General features: G+C 33.6%; 2 protein-coding genes across 4 annotated transcripts; both read left to right on the top strand.

Moving 5' to 3' along the window:
* Positions 1 to 372: 372 nt before the first annotated feature.
* LOC123881440 (DNA-directed RNA polymerase III subunit RPC8-like) lies at positions 373 to 7570 on the top strand. Of its 3 annotated transcripts, XM_045930135.1 has the most exons (9): positions 381 to 547; positions 3281 to 3414; positions 4298 to 4550; positions 4654 to 4749; positions 5154 to 5241; positions 5785 to 5863; positions 6003 to 6072; positions 6153 to 6242; positions 7175 to 7570. In XM_045930135.1, exons 3-9 carry the CDS (start codon positions 4440 to 4442, stop codon positions 7217 to 7219), a joined length of 579 nt encoding a protein of 192 aa, XP_045786091.1. In that variant the 5' UTR covers positions 381 to 547; positions 3281 to 3414; positions 4298 to 4439; the 3' UTR covers positions 7220 to 7570. The 3 variants fall into 3 exon arrangements, with proteins under 3 accessions (XP_045786090.1, XP_045786088.1, XP_045786091.1); XM_045930134.1 differs by lacking the exon at positions 3281 to 3414 and having other exon boundaries at positions 373 to 547; positions 4303 to 4550; XM_045930132.1 differs by lacking the exon at positions 3281 to 3414 and having other exon boundaries at positions 373 to 547.
* Positions 7571 to 12161: 4591 nt separating this feature from the next.
* LOC123881439 (trafficking protein particle complex subunit 11) lies at positions 12162 to 20443 on the top strand. The gene is made up of 9 exons (XM_045930131.1): positions 12162 to 12669; positions 12767 to 12828; positions 13161 to 13275; positions 13363 to 13486; positions 13819 to 13899; positions 14318 to 14656; positions 16666 to 16832; positions 16917 to 17740; positions 18127 to 20443. Exons 1-9 carry the CDS (start codon positions 12311 to 12313, stop codon positions 19668 to 19670), a joined length of 3615 nt encoding a protein of 1204 aa, XP_045786087.1. The 5' UTR covers positions 12162 to 12310; the 3' UTR covers positions 19671 to 20443.
* Positions 20444 to 26215: the final 5772 nt, after the last annotated feature.

The raw sequence follows: 26215 nt of genomic DNA, 5'->3' as shown, positions 1-26215 counted from the left end.
TGAGTTTGTGTATTATATATGTGAATTGAGTTTGTACGTTCAAATTATTCAATTTTTCTTTTGTCAAATTAAGTTGGTTATGTCAAATTAACTTGGTTATGCATGTAATTTGTTGGAGTCAGACTAAATCCAAATCATTCCCAATTGATGCCAGCTTGATTATTTTCACCTATACCATTGCATTTAGTTACAAAAATGGGTGATCAATGAATTGAAAATTGATAGTAATAACTTCTAAAAGAAAAATTATACTTTTCAAATTTATTTACTTTGTTTCAAATCGCACAAGGGGCTGCATGTGGCTAAAGCCACACCAGTTTTTACAATTTTTTATTTTTTTTTTAAATATATATATAGTGAAAGAGGAAAATTGCAAAAAAAACAAAAGACATAGAACAAGAGAAAGCACGCGTATTTCTCTTCGTCTTCACTTCACTGCCACTCATCTTCACATCTTCGTCCTCCCTAATCGCCGGCGCCGTCCACGTCCACCTTCCCCGACCCCATAGCCACCATCGTCGTCCTCCATAACAATAGTCAACAAAAGGTACGTTTTGCTAATTTGCTTCCAATTTCCAAACCCTAAAATTAAAAACCTTCATTTCACCCTTATTTTTTCTGGATTCATATTTTATATGTTATGAACTTATGATTCAACTTAGTATGATCCTTGGTCTGTGTTGTGCGCTTCAGTTTCTGTCTCTGATGCTGTTGTTTTTGTTTTATGTTTCTGGTGTATGGCCTGGTTCTTGTGTTTTTTTGCTAGTTTTTTGTGTTTTTGATGTACATATCCTTGTAACAAAACATGCCTTGTGTTTATACTCATCATTTTGCTGCTCCAATTTGTTATTTTTTAAAATTAAACACAATAAATATGTAGTTATTCTATCCTTATGAATTTAGTGAAGAGTGTGCTATGTAACAAAATGAGTGATCAATGGTTAAATGACCCTCTTGTAACTCTTATAGAAAGAGATGTTCTTGCAACAATTGACAATGATGTCATTTTAGCTCATTTTCAACAAATGGATGGTAGACGATTTTTGTTGTAAATGTATTGTGTTTCGGCATTGTTTGCTTGATTGGCGTGGTCGTTGGAGCTTGCTGGTTCTATGTTGATTGTGCTGGAAATGGAATGAGATGATGTTATATTACCCATTGTACTTCAATATTATGATATAGGGGTTCAGTTCTGTATTTTGGTTTCCTTTGGAATTTGTGTTTTAATTGGCTGCTTGTTTTAGTGGCCTCTATAGTTTAAAGGTGTCTTTCTCTCTGCTATTAGTTTGAACCGGTGTATCAAGAACCTTATGCCTTAATTAATAATACATTATCTTTTTTATGCTCATTGTTTCTTTATTTTTATTTTTATTTTATTAGATTTTCTTTAAGATTTTAGCCACACCAGATTTTCATGTCTGGATCCGTCCCTGGTTTCAATGGTTTTAGATTGGCAAAAATAAAAAAGTAAGGAATGGTTTTATATTTGTTCCGCACACGACTTTGTGGACAATTTAGAACTCAAGGAACAATCACATAATTAATAATGTGAGAAAGAATCCTAATGAAATAGTGAGAGAAAATAAAATTAATAACTTGATTATTTTCACCTATACCATTGCATTTACATATACGAATGGATTTGGGACCCTGGTGATTGTTTTCAACGATAACGAAAGAAGTTTTTCTGCTGGGGCTGTCGGTACAGTGTTGGCGTTGAGTTTTTTTTTTTGGTTCCCTGTTGGCTGTGTTTCGCTGTGTTATTATCGAATAGGGACCCTGCTTGCTGTTTGTGCAGGTTTGTTAGTTGGTTTAGGAAGGACTATATGGTTTTTGTCTGATGTTTCATGTTTCTTAGCTTGGTGGCTTGTATGTTGCAATGTCTGGTAGGATATAGGTGATGTTATTAGCTTTTGTGTTAGCAAGTCATCATTAGGTGATGTTATATTCTCTTTAACGTTTTGTTTCAATTCCCTGTAAGCCTCTAGGCAGCTTGTATACTCTCTCCAACTTAGGCATATCTTGTGCTTTTAGTTGTGCTTTATAAATGTATTTTGCTGTTTAAAAATAAAAACCCTTAATTTTGTAACTTTGAAAGGCAAAGTAAATAAATCACACATCCAACGACCAATACTATGTCCTTGCACACTTTGCATTCTCTCAATTTACCTTCAATTATGTTAGATTGTTAGCTCCTTAGGAAGATGACATTCATGTTACCTCCATTGTATTGAGAGTGAACAATCTGACTAATGCAAAAATGGTGATTTAGTCCTATGTTACATATGGAAAACTGGTTGGTGTGGACCAATTGAATTGTGCATTTTGAGGTTCCACTCCATCTCTAGGTGCGTCATCATTTTCATTTTCCATGTCCATTTACTACAGAAAGAAAGAAAAAAGAAAATTAAATCGATTGAAAATCATGTGTAAGTTGTAGAAATCTATACTATAAGTAATGAGAGTTTACATAGATAAAAAAAAAAAACAAACTAAATGTAAGTATGAACTGAGTTTACATAATATTGTATTAAGTGAGTTTACTTAGGTTATGTAAACTCAGTTTACACGTTCTTACTTAAACTAGTTTATTTAAGTTTACTAAAATTAATTAATGGACCGATGTAAGTGTGAACTGAGTTTACATAAGGTAAATGTGAACTGAGTTTACATAATGTAAGTGTTAAATGAGTTTACCCAAACTTAATTAACGTAAACCCTTAAACCACCGATGTAAGTGTGAATTAAGTGTACATAAGATTATGTGAATTGAGTTTACATAAGTTATGTAAACTCAGTTTACAATTTAGCATTAGTTGTTCATCGGGCAAGAAAACTCAGTTTACATTCACTAACCTAAGCAATAAAACATGAAATTTACTATGTTACGAGTTCATCGTGCAAGAAAACATGAAATTTAGAATCAGGTTATGTAAACTCAATTTATATTCACTAACCTAAGCAATTGTTGCAGGAAAACATCATGAAATTTCCCATAAAAATACATAAAGAATATCATAGAATTGAATGAGTATAAACTCACTAACCTCCTAATGAAATACCTTCAAATTCAATCTTTAATTGAAATTAATGACACATCAATGGGATTTGTGAGAGAAAAAGGTTTATGTGAGAGAGAATAGTGAAGCAGAAGCATTAGAAATAGAATAAAAGATGAGAAACTGTTTTTAAAAGTTTATATAATGAAGGGCAGTTTTGGTATTATGATTAAATTTTGATGAAATTTGGGTGTAACTAGATTTTTTTGGGGTGTGAGTAGAAAAAATCCAGATAGTATACCCGCTTCTCCTCCCACTCTAGTGTGTGTAACTGCCGGCGACGCTTTCTCGCTCCTTCGCTTGTCTCACCGGTGACGGCGAAACTTTCTCCCTCTCTGAAACGCTCCGGCGACTGGTAAGCTTTGTCGCTCTCACTCTCTGTCTGATTGTTTTGTTGGTTGAAGGAGTGATTGTACACTCCCCTTTTGTTTGGATTGTTTTGTTGATTGAATGAGTGATTGCACAATGTTGATTGTTGATTTTGTTCCTATCGAAATTGAGTGATTTTTTTTTTGTTGACTGTGTTCTGTTTTTGTTCCGTTTTTCTGTTCTTCTTATCGTTGTTAGTTAGCTTATGCTTTCCCTTTTTCTTTGTGCTTTGGATTGAGAGGTATTATATATCAATTTTGTGCTTATTAGGACTTAAATTTTGTATGCAATATAATTCTTGTATCTAATTTATATATTATTGTTTTTCTTAGTGGCCCATCCGATTTTTTTTCCTGGCTGCAACACTGATGTTTGATAATTGGTATAAGTTCTGAAATATGATTCACTTGTATAATGGTAGATAGTGGATATCATATTGGTGGTATCTTTATTACTTATGTTGTCTAAATGTCTAATTTATCACTAATTTATTATTTTGTTATGCTAAATTCGTAAAGAATATCGACTTCTTTGATTTTGGTTTGTGTTTGATTTCTATGTTTCCAAATGTTGATTGCTCAAATTGGGGGAACTGTTTTTTATTTTGGCTATTTTTATGAAGGTTTAGGGTAAGAATCTAAGAGTTTTGATAATGAATTAACTCATTTTTTTGTTATTGGTTTCAATCATTTTAAGGGCTTTCCGTATTTTCATGAATAAACCAAAACGGTTGCCACTCGTAAAAGTCATAACATTTTTGTTTTAGTTTATATTTATTTTCTCTAATTGCAATCTCGGTCATGCCACGGTGTTTCTAGTTCATATATTTCCCACTTTTAATCCTCTGCTAAAGTAACATTTTTGTGCAGCACAGCGGCAACTATATTAGAATCAGAAGAACCTGTATCTCGCTTTGACATTGAAGTTCTATTCGTCAAAGCAATAAATACTTTCTGTTGCAGTTGTATTTCTCCGGGTCTTCTTAGCTCTCTGTAACAGGGTTTAGGCTCAATGTTCTATCTCAGTAAGATTGAGCATAAGTTGACCTTGCCTCCTTATCTTCTCGCCCTTCCCATTCGAGAAGCCATACTCTCGGAGCTTGAAAGGCTTTTCTTGGATAAGGTTTTCTGCTGCTAACATTTTCAATTTACTTTACGACTCATTATATGTAATTTATTTGATTTATTTCAGCTGGCTTCATTTTGTGTTTCTTTAATCATGTTAGGTTATTGCAAAATTGGGCCTTTGCATATCTGTTTATGATATCATATCCATTAAAGGAGGGTCTGTCTTCCCCGGTGATGGTGCTCCAACCTACCTGGTATGAGTTTATGGGTTGGTTTTGAACTTTTCGTCGTATGATTGGACTTGAATTCTATATAATGGGACTATGAAGTTGAATGTTGGTTTTTAGGTCTAGTGAACTATTTTTCTACTTTGAAGTGAATTGTTTAGCTTTATTTTTAACTTCTTTAGAAGACAAATCTCCTACTTGAAATTCAGTCCTTAAATTTTGTTTTATGGGCACAAATTTGATGTCATGCTATTGTGTTGCAATAACAAGTTATTTACTGGAAGTTTTGGACCTACAAAAATCAATTGCTTTCATTTCTAAATTCTTTACTCGTTACAATTTTCTGATGTACATGGCAATGTTTTATAGTTTGATGGCAGAAGGTTTTGTGATTGTTTTTGAGTATGCAGTAACTGTATAATTTCTTGCAGGCGGTATTTAATTTGATTATGTTTCGTCCATTTACGGGGGAGATTATTACTGCAAAACTACTTAGATCTGATGCTGATGGCTTACGCTGTATGTATTCAATTTTCAGCTGGTTCCTTGATTGTAATTATCTCTTGACATATGTAATTTTGCTCCATATATAAGATTGTTAAGATTTTACATAATCAGTTTATTGAGCCCATCTTGTTGACACCAAACTTAAGTTTTCTTTCATACTACTTGTTAGGTATCCATTTTTTTAATTTAGTTTCTGATGAGGAAAATAAAATTTTTGGTTTGTACTTTGCCCACATTCTATTGCTGTTTTGGTTTTTAGCCAATTTTTATTGGAATAGAGGTTTCATTCAAAACTTAATTTGAATAAATGTTAAATATTTTAACTCAAATCCTATCCAGAATTTCCATAGAGATCAGTGAGTGTGTGACCCTGCAAGTTGAATTGTCATCAATCTAATATTTATATTCATGTTGTGACACTGACAATAACCTACTATTTGCTTCATGTTACAGTGCTATTCAATATTTGCATCCTCCAAAAATATCACTGATTATCAATTTTTGTTGTATTTAAAGATATTCCCTGCTTAGTAATTATGAATTTGTGATTGACAGTATCCCTTGGATTCTTTGATGACATTTATATTCCTAAACATCACATGCCCGACCCAAGCCACTATGTATCAACAACTAGGTAATGCTACCTCTATCCAATTTTACTTTTGGGTGAACTATAAACATAATACAAAGCATATCCACATAAGATATTTTTCTCTCTGTACATAAATTCCCTCTGCTAAAATATCATGATTATATGTTGGTCAAATTTACAGTACCAGTAAAACAGGCACATGGTATTGGGATTACGGCGAAGAATCATTTGCTATTGGTGATTCTGAAGAGGTTAGACTCCTTTTTCTTTTATCTCAATTGTATGCTTGGACAATAAAGCTGAAATGAAGTTTTGGTTACCAATGTGGCAGATCAAATTCGCAGTTCAAAGTGTGAGTTACCCACCTATTCCAGTTGAGCAACCAAAAGACTCAAAGCCATTTGCCCCAATGGTGGTTAATGTAAGTAGTTATTATTCCCCATTTGTGGCCTCTACTTTCTTCGTTACATTGGTTCATGCATTTCTATGATTATTTTAAAGTACATGATATATATGGCTTTTTGAATTGTACAGACCGATCGTATTTGTGTGCCATGAATCATGATGTTCATGTTATGAAAATAAATACGATGGGGGAATTTGTAATCATTATGAAATTGGGTGCTAAGAGTTTTATTGATTATTTTACTATCAATTAATCATTATGGTTCTCCAGGTCACAAATTTACTATAATTATAATTTTTGTTTTATTATAATCTGATTCAGATGTTATGTTAGTGTGTCATTTGTTTTGTCCTTCAATTAATAATTGACGATGAATTGTCGACTTGTGATCTTCCATGCACACAGAAATTTTCACTCTTTTCTTTTGTGTGTTTACCACGAATATTTGCCTTGGTGGGTGGGTGTGGATCCTTTCTTGTAGTAAAAAACACGGGTGGTCATATTTTTAATCCCCACCATTCGATCTCTCTATTCTCCATTTTTTAAACACACTCTTTCAGATATATTAGGTGAGGGCTTGATATTTAACATGGAAAAAAATAACATGAAGGGATCCATTCCCTTGCCCCGGTGGATGATTCAAACCCTAATATTGATATCACAACTAAGTCTTACTAATTTCTTTTCACATTGTTTCACCTTCTCCTATGTTTTTATGTATGCCATGTTTTAAAGTAGTTGTAATATGATCACATATCTTGATTGTGAGCCAAAATCTCATCGGTTGCATCATTGAACAAACTATTTTAAAAAAATGTGTTTGAACTACTTGCCGTATCAATAGTATTTTGTAGAAGATAGATTAAAAACCTAATAAACAAGCATTTTATCAAAACTAAATAAGCATTGCACATTGATGGAGGATTGATTAAATGTCTATTTTACAGGGATCATTAAATCAGGATGGTCTGGGCCCTATTTCTTGGTGGTAATGAATTCCTTCCCAGGTTTATTCATTTTCAAGATTACAATTAGAAGAGATCAGTCCTTTGGATCGAAGAAAATTGGTCGTTATTTAATGGTTTGCTCATGTCCCTGTGGACAACCATGGAATGCGATTCGATGAATTTCATTTTTCCGTTGCTTTGTAGAGTATTTAGTTTAATTGGATTTTAATTTTAATGGGAACTCATACATGCTGGATAGCTACTACCATGTTGCAAGAAAGATAGTTGGTACCCATACTTATGTTTTTCTTTCGAAGGAACACATACTTTTATTATTTCGTGGATGTAATTAATTACGTGTCATACTTTATTAGTTACTAGTACCATTGACAAAAATCTATTGTGAGAAGTAATGGTATTTTCCACAAAAAAAAGGTAATAATATAAGAGTGTAATAAAGATGAAATGTTGGTGTAAAATAGTTTTACACTGACGTCCAATAAAAGTTCATGATATTGACACAAGCTGATTTTGTAACTTCAATTCTCATTAGATGTTGGTGTAAAGTATTTGATATGGAGTTGATTTTCTCCTGTGGACAAAAAATGGAGGAAAAAATGTGAAGAAATTTGAGCCCTCAATTTCTTTTGTCAATAAATCAACGGCTGAAATTTAAAGCACAAAAAAGACTGTTGTTTTAATTAGTATTTTTTAAGCTTCCATCTCTTCCCGACTCTCCCTTTGCTTCAACCATGAAATTTTTTCCTTCAAGCACCACAAAATACTGAGTGATGCAGGAAAAGAAATCGCAACCCTTTTACCTACTACATATGAAATGATGCAGAAAAAATCTTCAATTGCAGATTGTTGTTTTTTTTTTCTCTTATAAATGAAACACAGAAACAGTTTATTATAATTTTACATTATTGAACATTACCAAGTAAATAAAATAGAAATCTTAAACCCATCTTTAACCTTACTTACAATCACAACGCCTCTATTTCCAACTATCTTCAAGATCAGCTTCTTGTGAACGACAACATCCTCCTACTACTAGCTTCTTTCTCATTAAAGAGAAAAAAAAGTTAATATTTCTTCACATTATTTTCTCCGGTATCTGTCCACGGGAGAGAATCCGCTCCCATTTGATATCTTGCAAAAAGATGAATCTAACAATTCGTATTGAAGAGGTTAAAGAGGCTCTTTTTGCTAGGGTGCTTGTAAGGCTCCAGGTCCATACGGTTTCCCTGCTGATGTCTATCAAAAGGGTAGGGAAATCTTGGCAAGTAGTGTTTGTGAGTTTGCAAGCTCATATTGGATTTATCCGGAAGAGATAGTTGTTGTTAATTTCACGGATATTTGTCTCATCCCAAAAGAGAGTAAGCTTGAATTTGTGAGTCAATTTAGACCTATCTCTCTTTGTAATGTCTCTTATAAAATTCTTACAAAGATTGTGGTGAATAGATTGAAGCACATTATCCCTTTTGTTGTCTTGCCATACCAAACCGGCTTTGTTTCGGGGAGGAGTATTACTGGAATATAGTCAATGCACAAGAGATGCTCCATAGTATGACGAAGATTAAAAGTAAGACAGCCTTCTTTGTTATTAAAGTGGATCTTGCAAAAGCTTATGATCAGATCAAATAAGCTTTCATTCATAAGGTTTTGGTTGATGTAGATTTCCTGACCCTTTGGAATGGTAGCCGCTCTGAATATTTTGCTCGTCAATGTGGAATCAGACAAGGAGACCTATGTTGCCCTATTTGTTTGTTCTTGAAATGGATAAGTTGACCCATATGAGAGCGGGGAGGAATGGTGATGGGTTTTGTGTGAATAAAATTATAATAAACGATAAAGAGGTTTGTATTACTGTGAAAAGAACGAATACAAGCAAAGGAAAATAGAATGTGTTGATAGCGACGGCTGTCAACCCTAAAAAGCTCTAACGGCTTCCCTATCACAAAGTGTGATCTTAATTCTTTTTTTTTGCGTAAAGACCTGACCCTAATCCCCTTATATAGTAACTAACTCCCCTACTCCCCTTATATAGTAACTAACTCTGATCGTATCCATCACATAGCTGCCACCTCAGCATCTTTTATGCTTCCTCCTATAAAACCTCCACACTTTGGGCTTATTATCATTCACATCAAGGCCCACTTCAGCATTTCTAACAAATGGTCCAATGATTGCACATTTAATGTTTGCGAACGACCTTCTTCTCTTTGGACAAGCTACACAAGACAATATTATGACCGTTATGCAAGTGTTGAATACGTTTTGTGCGATGTCAGGGAAACAAGTTAATCATTCTAAATCCTCCATATTTTTCTCTCGTAATGTGAATGAAATGATCAAAGATTATTGGTAGAATTATCTAGTTTTAATGAGGCGACCATTCTGGCAAATTATCTTGGTGTGTCGACACTAGGACATGCACCAAAAATAAGAGATTTTCGCTACCTGGTTGAGAAGATTAAGTCCAAGCTTGGAAAGCGCAACAACTGTCCTTGGCTGGCAAAATTACTCTTACGAAATCTGTTATCCAAGCAGTGCCAATATATCCGATGATGGTTATGCCAATCCCTCGTGGTTGCCTCAATGAAATTGAAAAAATACAAAGAGGTTTTATTTGGGGAGATAGTGATGAGAAGAAACGTTTTTATATGGTGGGGCGGGAAATGCTTTGTCTACCAAAAAACCAGTGTGGTTTAGGCTTGTGTAAACTCAATGATATGAATGATGCTTGTTTTTGTTGAAAATGGGATGGTCCCTGTTGGCGTGGGAGCAATTGGAATCAAGTAATGTGGGGAAAATATGGGAATGATAATGAGACTGTAACTGCTAGTCCTCATGATTCGTCATGGAAAGCTTTAACTCGTCTCTGGCCCAAGCTTCAACATACAGTTCAAATATTGGGCAGTTGGATATGGTAATACAATTAGTTTTTGGGATGATTTTGCAGAACCGAACTGTATTACCATATCCAACTAGCAACTTAACTAATGCTAGAATAGGTAGGTGGAATTTTGCAGAACCGAACTGTAGTCATAGCGGTCAGACTGAGGAAACATTGCTTCATGTATTGATTGAGAGATTGTCCATTCATTAGCAACTTTTGTGTAGCAGCATCTTGTTGGTAACTCAAAGTAGTTGGTTTGCAATGTATTTGCAGGAACATATAAGATATAATAATAATAGAGTTTAGGATGCTTCATGGGCTTCAACTTTATATGGAGGTGGAGGAATCAAAGGCTTCATGATTTTAACTTTATTAGTCCAAGCAAGTCATGGTTACATGTGTGTAATTTCCTAAGAGATTATAATCATTATATGGAGGCATATCATAGTGTCCATGTGGTTCCTAAACATTACATTAAGTAGCTTGGACAACTCCTACACAAGGATGGAAGTCCCTTAATACTGATGGTGCTGCAAAAGCAGGCAGTCAAATAGCTGGTTGTGGAAGTGTCATACTTGTGCATGATTTGAGCAAGTGATGTCCTTAATGAAGAGATGTGGACATATTTTTAGATATGAATCTTCATATGAGAAGTGACTCCAAAAATCTAATTGACATGATAACAAAGAGTGTAAAGATTAAAGAACAATGATATTCTCCCCAATCCCATATTGGTAAATAGATACAAAGAGCCTAGCAAATACATAACTATGCTTAATAAAGTAAAAATGAGCACTAACTGACCATCTAATCTCAATATATCTTTAAATTCTTTTAATAATGTTCATGTTCTCGAGACTACTTATAAGTAGTGAATTTTATAATATCTTTTTGATGACATAGCTGGACTTAATATGCTTAATTTATTTTTTTAAAACAAAGGTGGAAAGTCCAAAAGTGGACAACCTCTAAAAATATAATATAGAAAGGAGAGAGAAATATAGGAGGGTGAAACAAACCAAGAAAAACGAAAATTAGGAAGATCAAACCGATCACTAACAAGATCGCTCCTAAATTCAATAGAATAATTATCAAACAATAAGCTATCATTAATGCAAGGTCCTAAATTAGCTAACTTTTCTACAACATAGTTCTCTTCCCTATAAATATGAGAAACTAGAAAATTCATATTTCTCACAAAAAATAATCAATTGTTCCAACGTTTCCTTAACTTCCAAGGAATGGCTAGGTGAGACTTGAATGCTTAAGAGTGTTTACATGGATTTGGATTCCCTGCAGTCACTATAGTGACTGCAGGTAAATCTCAACCACTGATTTTATTTATGGTTTTTATTTATTTGACGAGTTTTGAATCTGGACCATTAAAATGGGATGACTGCATGACTGCATGATTTCCCTGACTGCAGGGAATCCAGGTCCGTGTTTACATAGCTATGTAATTCTTTTTTCTTCTTAGCCCTTCACTTTTTGTTTAAAAAAAATATATTTAATTAAGTGATCAAAGTGGTTATTAAACTTTTGTTAACGTTGAACGACTTAAAAGAATCCGAATTGAATCCTAAGTCAAACAATATTTGTTCAAACATAACCTTCCTTTCGATCAAACTCTAAATTGCCAGTTTTTCTCTTCAAAATTAAAAGATTGAGGACCGAAGCTCTCAATGTGGAACAAACAACCTTCAAAGCTGTTTCAACAAAACTATAACCAAACATGAGAGAACATGTTCATACAATTAACATATTTTTATACCATTTGTGTTTGACATTTTTGACTTCCTAGCATTAGAGGTCGTAAGTCTTCTACAAATAGTTCAAAAAGTTATGCATAAGAATGTTTTATCTCCTAGATCATAGATATTGTTTTTCACATAATTGATTTTACCATTCAAAAAAATTAGTTGTACAGCTTGTTGCTGTTTATCTTTCATTCGTTCGTGTATAATTATTCCATAAATATTTATAAAATTAATTCTATTTAGATAAAAAAAAAGAGTTTATAATTTCATGAAAGAATATTAATTAATTAATATTATTAATATTTAATAAAATGAACATTTAGCTTCCATAAACCACTCAAAATAACTAAAGAGAAGAGAACAAAGTGTTGAAGAAGTTCTTATCGAAGCAATTCTCGTAGCAACAACAACAGTAGCGTAGCCACTGCATTTCATTTCATCATCATCGCAAACAGATCCAATCTGAAACAACAAACAATGGAAGAATATCCAGAAGAATTACGAACTCCACCCATAACACTAACCTCTATGGTAGGTTGTTCCGATCTTCATCCTCTAATCTCAACCTACCTATTATCACAACAACCTCCAATCAACACCTTAGCACTTCCAGATTTATCCAAAATCAATCTTTTCAACAAGAAAAAACCCGATCCCGATTCCATTATCAATTCCTCATCACCTCCTTTCATCGTTAACGGTATTTTCAAACGTGATTGGCTTCTCAAACACCGTACCAAAATCCCTTCCGTTCTTGCTGCGCTTTTTCCGACTAATCATGTTTTTGGTGATCCTTCTCAGTGGCTTCAAGTTTGCTCCGATCTCGATTCCATCAAGTAACTTTCAATTCTCTTTTTTTTTAATTATTTTCATTTTTACCTATTTTTTTTATGATTTTATTAACAATTTTTGTTTTTGTTTTTGTTTTTGCAGAAGTGTTATACGTGCAAGGAATATTAAATTAGTTGTTGTACTTGTTCACACCAATGCAAATGGTTTGTTTCATTTATCAAACTTCAATTTTTTTCTCAATTGTTTTTTTGGGGGTAAAGTAGCCTAGTGGATTAGGGCACGTTTGGACTGACTTATTTTTGAGCTTATGCGAAACAACTTATGTAAATAAATAAGCTTTTATGTATTATTATAAACTTTTCAAGATAGTTTATGAGAAAACAACTTATAAAGATACAATTTTTTGGCTAGAAATTCCATGTTGGAGTGTCTGGGGTTTGAACCCCGACCCATGCATATATAATGTGATGTCTCTATAGTGTTTGGTTTTTTAATTTTTTATTTATACTGTGTGGTTTTTATTGTTTGATTGTAGATGTGGTTAGTGAAGATAGAATGATTGCGTTACGGAAAAGAGCTGAATTAGAAGCGAAGTATGTTGTTATATTGAATCCTAATGATGAATCGGCATTGCAATTGTCTCTTAATAGGTATGGAATGGTTTATTGGTAAGTTTAATTGATGTGTGTTTTTTTTTATTGGGTTTATGATTGGGAATGTTGTTGGTTTGGGTGCAGGCTGGCGAGTATTTTTTCGGAATTGTCGGGTGTGTATTATAGAGAAGAAGGAAGGAGGGTTAAACAGAGGATAGAGAAGAAGAATGTTAGCTCTGTTGAGTTGATTGTTCGCTACTGTTTCAAAGTATGAATAATTTATTTTGTTATAGTAGTTTTCGTTATTGTGCTGTGCTACTAATATGTTGTGTAGCACTGACACTTCATATTGAAGGCATGTCTGAGTCTCTGACGACATCGATACAACATTTACACCTCTAGTTACATACAATCACTTCCATTTTTGAACTTGTTACTAGTGTCTAGGTTTCCATGTTAGTAGTGTCAGTGCTTCATAATATTGGCTGAGACTCGCTTTAGTTTTATTCTCTTTCTAATTGTTCTTTGGTCTTGTTATTTATATTTTTAATTTAATAAAATAAAGTTTGCATTATTTATCTAGATGCCATGAATTGCTAGGTTGCTGTATATGCAGAATTTCGAAGTGACTGGACTGAGGCATTGAAATTTTATGAGGAGGCCTATCATACACTGCGAGAGGTGCGTGTAGGTTTGAAATTTTTGTGTGGTTTAGTTATCTAATTTTGTTTCACTATTGATGATATTTGTCTGCCTAGACTCTAGAGTGGGAATGCTATTATTAGTTTTATATGCTCGCTCCATCTGTTGGTTGTGTTAGTTAATAAAAAAAATTTGTCATTTTGCCTTATGCATATGAAGATCCTTGTGAGGAATTTTTTTTTCACATCCTCCATGAGCATATATAGCAACTGATATTGTAAATATTTTAACATGGACAAATCTACTTGAATTTGCCATAATTGTCTTAGACTCTAAAAGCTATGATTTCTAGTGATTAATGAAGTTGCATGAACATTTCAATTTTTGCGTGGTTATTAGATGTCTCCAAAATGCTAAATTTTTGCCACATGCATCTTCTGTTTTTATTACACCACAGATTGTTGGGGTGACAACAAGGTTACCAGCTGTACAGCGCTTAGTTGAGATAAAATCTGTTTCTGAACAATTGCATTTCAAGATATCAACCTTGTTACTGCATAGTGGGAAGGTTACAGAAGCAGTGACGTGGTTCCGCCAGCATAAGAATACATATAAAAGGCTAGTTGGTGCTCCAGAAGCAATATTTGTTCATTGGGAGTGGATGAGTAGACAATATTTGGTATTTGGTGAATTGTTGGAGACAAGTTCAAAAATCACTCAAAACTTTCCACCTGTTTTAGTTCCTTCATCCAAACCACTGTCAGAGTGGGAATATTATCCTGCTTATTACTACCAGGTTAGCACCCCTCTTAAAATCTTTAGCTTGTATTATACATTACATGTTGAGAAAGGCAATCAAGTAGGCCATTCTTATTAGCTAACATAGCTCATGAGCTTCGAGATTTCCATTATATATAGTATAATCCTTGCATGATGGCACCATTGGAATCATGATACTAATCATTACAATGACAGATTTGAAATGGTCTTTTACAGTATCCAAATGGAAGTTGTGTAACCTTTTGTTTGCAAACAAATTAGAAGTGGTATCTTTTTATAATTTTGTATTAATCATCATTGGTTTATTATAATCTACTAAAGTTCAAACTAATATTTTGATTAATGAAATTACCTAATAAAGGCCAATGTTATCTTCATAATGATATTTTGAGAATTCTTGTGTGATTATTAGGGCTAGAAACAGGTGAGGCCGCCCAACAGAGGTTTATGGTCTAGCCTAAGACAGTCTAGACTGGGTCAGATATTTTTAATAAGTCAAGTTCAAGGCTTTTTAAGAAGCCTATTTAGTTAAATATATTAGGCTCTAGGCTACCTAAAAAGCCTTTAAGGCCTAACATGCCAACCTAGTTTACTAAATTTAAATATTTAATATTACCATTATTATTATTATTATTATTATTATTATTATATTATATTATATTATATTATATTTTGTATATCGTATGTTAAATCAGGTACTTGCTAACCCTTTCAATAGTTTAAAGATACCGCACTATATAAAATTTTGACATATTTAAAAGCCTTATTGTAAAATAGATTTTAAATATAATATAAAGTCAGATTCCTTAAAAGGTCAGGTTAGACATCAAAAAAGGTTTATATCATTCGAATAGATCAGAATAAGACCTTATAAAACTCATCTTGTTAAACATGTTAATATAAAGTAGGCATTTAAGTTGATTGCCATGTCAGAACATGCTTTCAAAAAGGTTAGGTCAAAGTCAAACATAAAAAGCCTATGTCATATAATAAGCTAGACTCAAGCCTTGAATTTTTTGAACACGTTAGGTCTAATTATGTAAAGCCTAGCTCGGTCTAACCTATTCCCACTAGTGATTATTGAACAAATTGTAATTAATTTTACTTATGTCTTAGCCTTTTTGGTTCGTCAAGGCCAGCCTTTATTCGAAATGGAAGGGAAACCCTTCTAAAATAGGGTTAAGGGAAATGTCATATCACATCGAACCTCCAAATTCATCAACAATGACTTTGATGAGTGCCCCCAATTTTCGGGATGTTGGAGGAGACATTGAAATTGACTAAGCTATTATGATCCTTTTTAATATTTCTAAGTTTCTTTGTTATATTCAATTTCAGTATTAGCTTGTTAATACAAAGATAAACTAATAAAAATACATTAGAATTAGGGTCCGTTTGGCCCTACTTTTTTTCTTCTCCTTAAAAGTAGTAAATAGGTAAAAAATTGTGTTTGACCCAACTTCTCCTTATTTTCTACTTCTTTAATTTATTTCTCCGATTCTTTTAAGGAGAAATAGGACCAAATACAATTTTCTACTTCTCTATTTCTTTTAAGGAGAAGTAGAAAAGTAGAAAATAAGTAGGGCCAAACGGGGAGTCTTTTTTTTTTAAATCTCCATTTGCTAGCCCTTTACTGCCCTCTCCCTATTACTTTATACCAAGTTCTTTTTTGTCTGTATTTCAGCTAGTAACATTGTCCTTTTTCCCCTCGTTAATGTTCTTCTGTTGAAATTTATATTTGGCAACTGTTAAAGTTGCATTTGGCAAGTCTATCCACACACTAATCAACCTTCAAACTAGTTTCCTCTACATTTTCATATGGGATTGTGATATATGCCTATAAGTGTCGTGCCCTGCCTTGGCAAAAGATTTGCACTCACACATTTGTGTTTGCAACATGCATGTATGTTTCTATGAGAATCTAGTCGTTTGTTATCTCTACCTATCTGATTGTGAAAAATTGGTGTCTATTAGTTCACATGTTTTAAGATTCACTGTGTGATCCTGATTTATTCTCTGAAACAGTTAGCAGCTCACTACTTGAGTGAGAAGAGGTCAGTACTGGAGCTTGCTATCTCAATGTCAGAAACTCCCAATGAGGTTGACAGTGGGGCTGATTCAGTTGGTCCTTCTGCATATGTTGGTCAGTTTGCTCGGTTACTAGAGGAAGGGGATAATGTTGATATGCAACCGTAAGTCATAAATGAATGGTAATAAAGTTCATTATGTCATTATGTATTATCTTTTAAATCATAGTTTTTCCTTTGGATTTGCAGTCTCACTGATGAAGAGTACACCCATTATGCTGTTTCTGAAGGAAAAAGGTTCCGAGATTCACTTGAAATTATTGCTCTTCTAAAAAAAGCTTACGACTCGTACAGTAGTATTAAAGTTCAGAGGATGAGTTCCTTTTGTGGGTTCCAGATGGCCAAAGAATATTTTGCTGAAGGTGATATTGGGAACGCAAAGCAGATTTTTGATAGTATTGCTAGCCTATACAGAAAAGAAGGATGGGTAACTTTGTTGTGGGAGGTCTTGGGTTACTTGCGAGAGTGCTCACGGAAAAGTGGCACTATTAAAGATTTTGTGGAGTATTCCCTTGAAATGGCTGCACTCCCAATATCATCTGATACTGGTGTCCAGAGTGACACTGGTCCAGCTGGTCCTGCGAATCTACTGCAAAGAGAAATTGTACACAAAGAGGTTTTTGAACTTGTTGGTGAGGCTTCAGTCCTGACAAAAAATGAAGACTCCAGTAATCTCAAGATTACTGCAGATGAATCAGTTCAGCTTGAGGTTGATCTTGTCAGTCCACTTAGGTTGGTGATGCTTGCGTCTGTTGCTTTCCATGAACAGACAATCAAGCCTGGAGCATCAACTTCGATAACAGTATCGCTTATTTCCCACTTACCCCTTACCGTTGAGATCGATCAATTAGAAATCCAGTTCAACCAATCTTCTTGTAATTTCTTCATAACAAATGCCCAAAAGCATCAATCTGTAGAAGGTAGTGATACTCAACAGAAGCGAACAGAGACAGCGCCGTCTCTTTTGCTTGTATCTAATAAATGGCTACGGTTGACCTATGACATCCAATCTGGTAAGTCAGATACCCTTGACATGTTCATCCAGTACATCATTAAATGTGTCTATAAACAATTAAACTAGGCACTTACATTTCAAAGTTTCTATTCATCTGATGCTCCCTATAACCCTATCTTCTGATTTTTAATTCTGCTGTTTGTGATTGTGATGCTCCCGATGGCTATTAACTGTGGGTGGTTTATATGACATAGTAACTAACTTATCTTTTATTGTGCAAGTAACCATGTGATGATTATTCATTTATAAATCGTTAGTTCTGTTATACTTCCTTCAAAATCTGTATTTATTTATCAGACTTCTCTTTCAGCAAGATCTGTTTATTATTGCTTTCGCATTATGCATTTTATGTTTATTGTAATTTGAGTCACTATCATTTTTCAGATCAAAGTGGAAAACTTGAATGCCTGTCTGTTATTGCGAAAATTGGATCACACTTCGCAATCTGCTGTAGAGCTGAAAGTCCTGCTTCGCTGGATAGCTTACCTCTCTGGACATTGGAGGATTGTATACAAACTGTTCCCATAAAAGACCCCGTTCTTGTATTCTCTGGCCAGAAGTCTACCCAAGTGGAAGAACCAGATCCACAGGTAGACCTGGTTCTTGGTTCCTCCGGTCCTGCACTAGTGGGAGAGGTTTTCCTGGTACCTGTAACATTGGTCTCCAAAGGCCATGATGTCTACTCTGGTGAATTGAAGATCAATCTTGTGGATGTGAAGGGAGGTGGCTTGTTTAGTCCAAGAGACTCGCCATATTCTACGGAAAGCCATCATGTTCAGCTGCTTGGTATATCTGGACCGGAAGGGGAAGATGATTCTCATTTAGATTCAGATAACATAAAGAAAATACAGCAATCATTTGGATTAATTTCTGTTCCCTTTATTAAAAATGGGGACTCCTGGTCGTGCAGATTAGAAATCAAGTGGCACCGACCTAAACCTATCATGCTTTATGTATCTTTGGGTTATACTCCAAATAATAATGAATCAAATGCACAGATGGTCCATGTCCACCAGAACTTGCAAATTGAAGGGAACACTGCTATCGTTATTAACCACAATTATTTGATGCCCTTCAGACGAGACCCACTGTTACTTGCTAAGAACAAGCAAACCTCAGAGTCTGATCAGAACAAGCAAGTCTCAGAGTCTGATCAGAAGAAGCAAGCCTCAGAGTCTGATCAGCCAGAATCACTGCCCTCAAACCAAAAATCTGTGTTCATCGTTAGTGCAAAGAACTGCAGTGAAGTTCCACTAAGGTTGAAGTCCATTTCCATAGAAGAAGAGGATGGTGTTGAAAGGACGTGCTCTATACAACATGGAAATGAAGACCTTTCAAATCCCGCTCTTCTTGTTGCCGGGGAAGAGTTCAAGAAAGTATTTTCAATCAGTTCCAATATGAACACTTCAAAGCTCAAACTAGGAACTGTGTGTTTGAGATGGAGGAGAGACTTGGGGGTTGGGGAGAAATGTGCTTCTACCACAACATTGTCTTCTTGGGTTGTGACTAAAGAAAAGGTTCCGGATAAGAATGTGGAGTTACCGCCATTGATAGTGAGTATGGAATGTCCCCCTTATGCAATCTTGGGAGACCCCTTCACATACTATATCCGAATTTTGAACCAAACACAATTGCTGCAAGAAATCAAATACTCATTGGCAGATGCACAAAGTTTTGTGTTATGTGGGTATCATAATGACACTGTATATGTTCTTCCAAAATCAGAACACATTGTCAGTTATAAACTTGTCCCACTTGCCTCAGGCATGCAACAATTACCTAGATTTTCAATGACTTCTGTGAGATATTCAGCAGCATATCAGCCTTCAAACTCTTCAAATTCAGTTTTTGTTTTCCCTTCCAAGCCTAATTTCAAGACCGCAGCCTCAACAAACTTTAGGCTGGAGGAATCTATAGCTAATGAATAAATCTTGTACACTGTCAATTTCTTGTTCTTTTATTGTTGCCCCTCGTTTTGTAATCACTTCACCGCACTCTCGGCTGGTCCAGAAGTTGTGAGGGACAACATATTTTACATGGCAAAGCTGAATACGTAGTCTGCTTTGGATTCCTTGTTACAAATTAATGTTGGCTGGGTGGTATACATTCTGATCTCCCTTTCTATTTTCCTGTATATTCATCGCTACATCACTACACGTAGAGGTGGAGCTAGTTGCCGAAGATGACGAGGATCTTTGACACAGTTGGACTTAGATATGTGGATTGTACATAGTCTACCCTTTCATTGATTGCTGGAGGAGCCAGGGTTGCTCGGTTGGATTACCCGATCTGCACGGGGTTGAGATGTCAGATCTTATCATATGTTTATTGTTAGCTGACAAATGTACGTTGGTTTAGCGCAAACATGTTAGCACAGGAGGGGTAGATGTATGGTATGCAGTTCCTTGTACTCTCAATTGAGAAGAATTGTGAGCGAGTCTCGGAGCTTTAAATGTTCTTTGGATTGACTAGTTGGAACTTTTGTGAGGAGTGGACAATTTTATTTATTTTGATTATAGTCTTCAATTGAATATGTTTTCTACGTTCTGATTATGCATAAAACTTTGATACCTATTGTAATAGGACGACAGGCATCTCACAAATAGAGAGATAGTTTGCATTGTAACATTCCTATGCACACAAATTGTTAGTTATCCTATCATCGACGATCTTTATTAACAAAACATTTCATATTCGATGATCTTTATTAGTATAAACAAATGTTAAGTTAGTTTCACATCATTTAATGATCATATTCTTAAAATGTCTTTATTATTTGAAGATCTTTATGCAATTATTTCTGATAAAAGATTATTGAAGAAAAAATCAAACTTAACTTTTTGTGATGTTTTTCGAAACAGTCAAATGTTAATATGTCCCATGCTTGAAGAAGTGGTCCATATTATAATTTTTCTGTCGATATAATATAAATTTTTGTCTTGTTTTTGAGGAAACATATTCACTTGATAGCAAATTCAAGTATATATTTTATACTTGATTGAGTTTATTAGCACATGAAATGTTCAATCATGTGCTAAAATACATTTACATGATTCACTTAATAGTGATAATTATATAAAACTTAATTGATTCGATATCCGGAGAGTAATCATGATTTTTCATAATACACGTCAATTCTGTTAGCAAGTGATAAGCGGCAGGAGCGCGTATCTTTTTCGCCCCATGTTTCTCTTCTCGTTACATGTTTCTTTTTCACCCTTCTAGCGCGCAGAAAAAATTGGTTTCTAGAAACCGAAATTTTTTTTAGTGTAAATTTTACATTAAAAAATTTCGATTTCTAGAAACCGTTTTTTTTTTTTTTGCATGCTAAAGGTGTAACGACCCAAATTTATTATTCACTACGTAAGTGTTTAATTATTTGGTGACGTGGTTTTTAAGTAAGTTAATAACTTTAGTTATTTATCGAATACTTTAGTTATTAAGCGAGTAGTGAGAGTTATCGCGTGTTGGATCAAGTTATTGGGCTTGAGGCCCAATGGGCCTTGTGTGTGTGTGAGGGGCGCCCATATGGGCAAGGATGGAGAGAGAGAAATATCATTATTTCTCTTGTTCTTGTGAAGCTTAGAGAGAAGGGAGAGCTCAAGGAGCTAGGGCTTAGAGAAAGGAAGGGATTCAAGAGTAAATCTTCGAGTTTTTTTCGAATCCAGGTAAGAGAGTAGATTTCATGTTCGTGGGTGATACGAGAAAGGGGAGAATGTCGATTTCTCGTTACCCGAACTTTCTCCACCCCATTTTCGTTTTAGTTTAGATGAGTTTTTCTTAATGGAAATCGAATCTAAGGTTCATAACATGTTTATCATGATGTATGAACGAATCTAATGGATAAAAACGGGATTTATAGAGGATTAAACTCAAAAACATTGTGTTCTTGAGTGTTTTGAGTAAAAGTGGTAAATCTTTACTTTTTCGTAGTAAAATGGTAGATCGGTGAAATGAACCGTCCTTTTGTGTTTAGATATGTTTGTTGCACTTGAATATAAACTTATTTGGGGTTTATAACATGAAAAATGAGATTTTTGGGTGATTTGGGGTGGAAATGCGAAGTTTGAGCACTTCCTGTCAAGAGGCCCTCGCTATGGCTCGCCAGGAGCCAGTGTCCCGCTGGTGTGGTTCGCTGCTGCTCGCTAGGCCTTCGCTTAGCGAACCGTTCGCTACGGCTCGCTACGGCTCGCTAAGCCACCGTGATAGCACAACACTTTGCTGTTTTGAAATTTGAATGACTTTGAGGGTTCTAACATATTATATTATGTATGTTAATTGTTGTAATAGACATATATGCTTATAATATGGATAATGAACATATTGTATGAGATTAATTGAGTAATCTTAGAGAATAAATATGATTGTGATGGTCATGAATATGTGTTGGGAATATGACTTAATCTTATGCTTTTGTGATGATGTATGCAATTGAATTATGTGTGTGTATCTTGTTTTGGAATATGATTATTTTAATTGTGTTGATGATGTTTGTTTAAATGTCAAAAGAATTATATTAAGGTGTTAATTAACTTAATAAAGAAGAATATTAGAATCATGTTATTCTAATAAAGAAGTATATCGAATTATGTTATTCGATAAAGACGTATATTAAGGTATAGTGTTATCTTAATAAAGAAGAAATGTTGGATAGTGTTCCACATTGTAAATGAAGAGCTTAATGCTATTGATTGTGAGTGAATTCATGAAATACATACATGCATTCATGAATATATGTGATATTGGATATTCCAATAAAGAAGGATATCGGATTATATTTATCCGATAAAGAAGGATATTAGAGGTGAGATACTCTAATAAAGAAGATGGTACCACATGCATTAGATATGTCTAGGGGACATAGCATGAAGATTGTGGCATTAGATTGCATTAGGATATGTGTACATTATTTGATATTTGATATGTGACACATATGTTTGGAATTTGTTATAATTGTCTATGTGTGTTAGACTTGTTGTATGTATTGATTGTCCGATGATTATAAATGTAATTGGCTTCAAGTTCTTGAGGATTATGTTTGATATTTGATTATAACTTCTTGTAGTTTATAATTAAATGAGATTAATGAAGTATATCCATGATATATGAATATGCATGAATGTTGATGAAGTGTTTAAGTATAATTTACTTACACTTGTATATTTTGACTATCTTGTCTAACTCTCTTTTATGTGTTATGTGCTGGACCGTTGGGGGTCCAGATTCACAGGTTTTGTGGTTATCGATGTCGAGTCGTCGGTGAAGCTCCGCTCTGATTGTGATACGGGAAATAGGGTTGTATATAGTATATAGAGTCATTAATGACTCATGTATTTAGATTGGAAAAATGTATCTTTTATAAGGGAATTTATATTGTATAAAACGAGTTTTTATTAAGTAATTATGTTAGTATTATTTTGTAAAGAGGAGTGTAATACCTAGAACTAATATTCTATAAATTAAATAAAAAAATTTCGTTGCGTATTTTGAAAAAGATTTAATAAAGGTAGAATTACTTAAATAATGGGTTCGGGTGTTACAAAAGGGATCTAAAAGATATATGGGGCCTAAAAAGAAGCCACCCAACGACATACAAGATGGACTCAGTCATGAAATGAAGTTGATCCTAATCCTAAATAATAGGATGTTTTCTCTCCCGATCCCCCATATTTCTTTTATACCGTACCCACACCTATGCAACATAGTTCAAAATACACATTAACTTAATAGTAGAGACTAAAACTGAGTACAATATAATTTCTCAGGGACTAAACGTATTATAAAAATCATTTAAGAAATAAGCTTATAATTGTTTTTTTTTTTGACGAAAAGCTTATAATTGATGTCACCATTTTGTAGGGACAAAAAACTTATTTAACTTTGCTAAATGACAAAAACATATTTAATCATTCTTGATAGATAAATGGATTAAACTTAAAATTTCACCATTATGTAATTGTAAAATTTACTTTACAATATCCTTTAAATCCCACTTAATTAATTTTCATATATTCCATCAATTTATTTTTTAACCCAAAAAAATATTGTTTCACTTTTCTTGCTAATTCATTTTAAATTGTGTTCAATGAACTCATTTTTTAAAAATCATTTACTAATATCTATTAGTAATAGTAATTTAATAATCCTAGAAATTAAATGAATTTTATTTTTGACCACCATTAATATTTTTTTTACCATCATTGATATTTTTTTAAAAAAAATATGTAAAATCGATAAATGTGGTCAACATATACAATGATAAAGAATGAAATTAAAAATAAAAAGGATTCCTCCTATTTATTTTTTATAAATATATCTTTTATTCTTTTGATTTTTCATTGATCACTTGTAATTCAATAAATTTTGTTGACCGTCATTTATTTTTCTTTTGACCATCATTAATATTACTTATTTTTAAATACTCCCTCCGTCCCGAAATATAAGAGAAAATTGGTCAAATAAAGTTGATGTATTTGGTTAAAAATTTGGACTAAATACATCAATTTTGTTTGATCAATTTTCCCTTATATTTTGGGACAGATGGAGTATGTAAAATCAAGGTTGTCAGAACCGGACCGGTCATCGAACCGGCGAGCTCACCGGTTCAAGGTTTAATTGGTCGGACCGGGTTCAATCGGGGTCGAACCGTTTTTAATTAAATATATATTTTAATTAATATATAAATAAAAATATATGAATAATTGCTCAATATTTCATAATTTCATACATTAAAAATATAAAATATCACAAGTCAAAATAAAATAAAATTTATAATTCAAACCAAATGAAAAATAGATGAAAAACAAAAATCTTTCCTATTCCTACGACGTCGTTGATTTGTTTCATTTTTTTTTTTTTAAAAAAAAGTTTAAAGGACGTCGTTTTGCCCTATTTTTTTAAAAAAAAATAAAAAATCTGCAAAACCGCTTGAACCGTCCGGCCGGTTCACCGGTTCGACCCGGTTCGATCCCGGTTCAAGCGGTTTTTTGCCGGTCGGTTTCCTATCCGTTTTTTGCTCAAAACCGAACCGTTTTTATGACCGGTTCACGGTCCGACCGGTCCGACCGGCCGGTCCGGTCCGGTTTTGATAACCTTGTGTAAAATTGATAAATATGGTCAACATAAATAATGATAAAGAAAATAAAAGTGACTACATTTTCTCAAAAATAAATAAAAGTGAGTATATTTTAAAATATATAATACACAAGACTCATGAATTCAATCAACACTACCAAAACAATCCAATTGACTGAAAAAATGTTGAACCAAAATTCATCGAAAAATACTAATGAAAATGAAAATCTCACTTCTGATCTTTCGTCGGATGCATCCCCAAAAACCGTCACTACTCCTACTTTACCCTCTCCCACAAACCATGATGTTGAAATTGCCAATTCAACATCATTGGCACTAGATGCATCAAGTGTTTTGACAACACCCATGGAAGCAGCACAGATCAACAATGTGATTCCCCCGGCTTGCATCCAGCATGAGACAACAACTTTACAACTCGGGACAATGTCTCAATTTTCATCTCCGGGTATATTATTTTGAAGAACCTTTGATTTATCTGTTTTTTCTTTTCTATATATATATATATATATACATTTGCTTGCAATTTTTTTTTCTTAATTACATTGACAATAATTGTCTTTTACAACCATCCCAGGTGAGATTAATTTGAATCATATCCATTGAGCTAAATTAAAAAAAAATGAAACCTATACATTATTATTATTTTCAAAAAGACGAGTAGCAAAGTGCTACTACCTCAAAACATAAATTTTGTGATGAGGGATTTGATTAAAGAGAATTTTTTTTCTTATATCTCTTAATTTCTTCGCAAATATTTATTGGTAATGATGGTTATTATTTTAAAGGAAAAATACATTAATCCTTATGTTTATGAATTTTATACCATTAGATCTAACATTACTTTCAATCTTTTTTTTTGCAAATAATTTTTCAAGTTCTTCTATGGATTTTGTCACCCTTTATATCAAGATCATGCTGAATTTTCATGAGTTGAAGACTTCTCTTCTTATGTTCATTTTGATCAAAACCCCTCAAATTACACTATTTTATTGTGAAAATTAATTTGAAGAATTTTATGTAACAATACTAAAGTACAATTTTTCTTGGTTTAAAACACTCTCTATGATACAAGTAATTGTTGCTTTTGGGTTAAACTCTTTTAAAGTGATGAGAGCATAAATTGATAATTAAATATTGTTCTATGATATATACAAGTAATTTCATGTTTAAGCATGCTTTACATTTTAAGTATAAGATATATAATCATATTTTATCACACAATAAGAAAATTAGTAAAATTTCATCCATAAATGATGAGTACTCATAAATGATATGGTTTGTTTCCCTTTTCAGTAACCGTTGGGGAAAATTTTCAGCTAGCAATGATCAAAGTCCATCCGGGAGAGGTTTGTATTTTTTTATTTTTTGTTTGATAGCT

The sequence above is a fragment of the Trifolium pratense genome, linkage group LG4 (genome assembly GCF_020283565.1).
Source record: "Trifolium pratense cultivar HEN17-A07 linkage group LG4, ARS_RC_1.1, whole genome shotgun sequence".
Lineage (NCBI taxonomy): Eukaryota > Viridiplantae > Streptophyta > Magnoliopsida > Fabales > Fabaceae > Trifolium > Trifolium pratense.
This window is presented reverse-complemented; position numbering and strand designations above follow the sequence as displayed.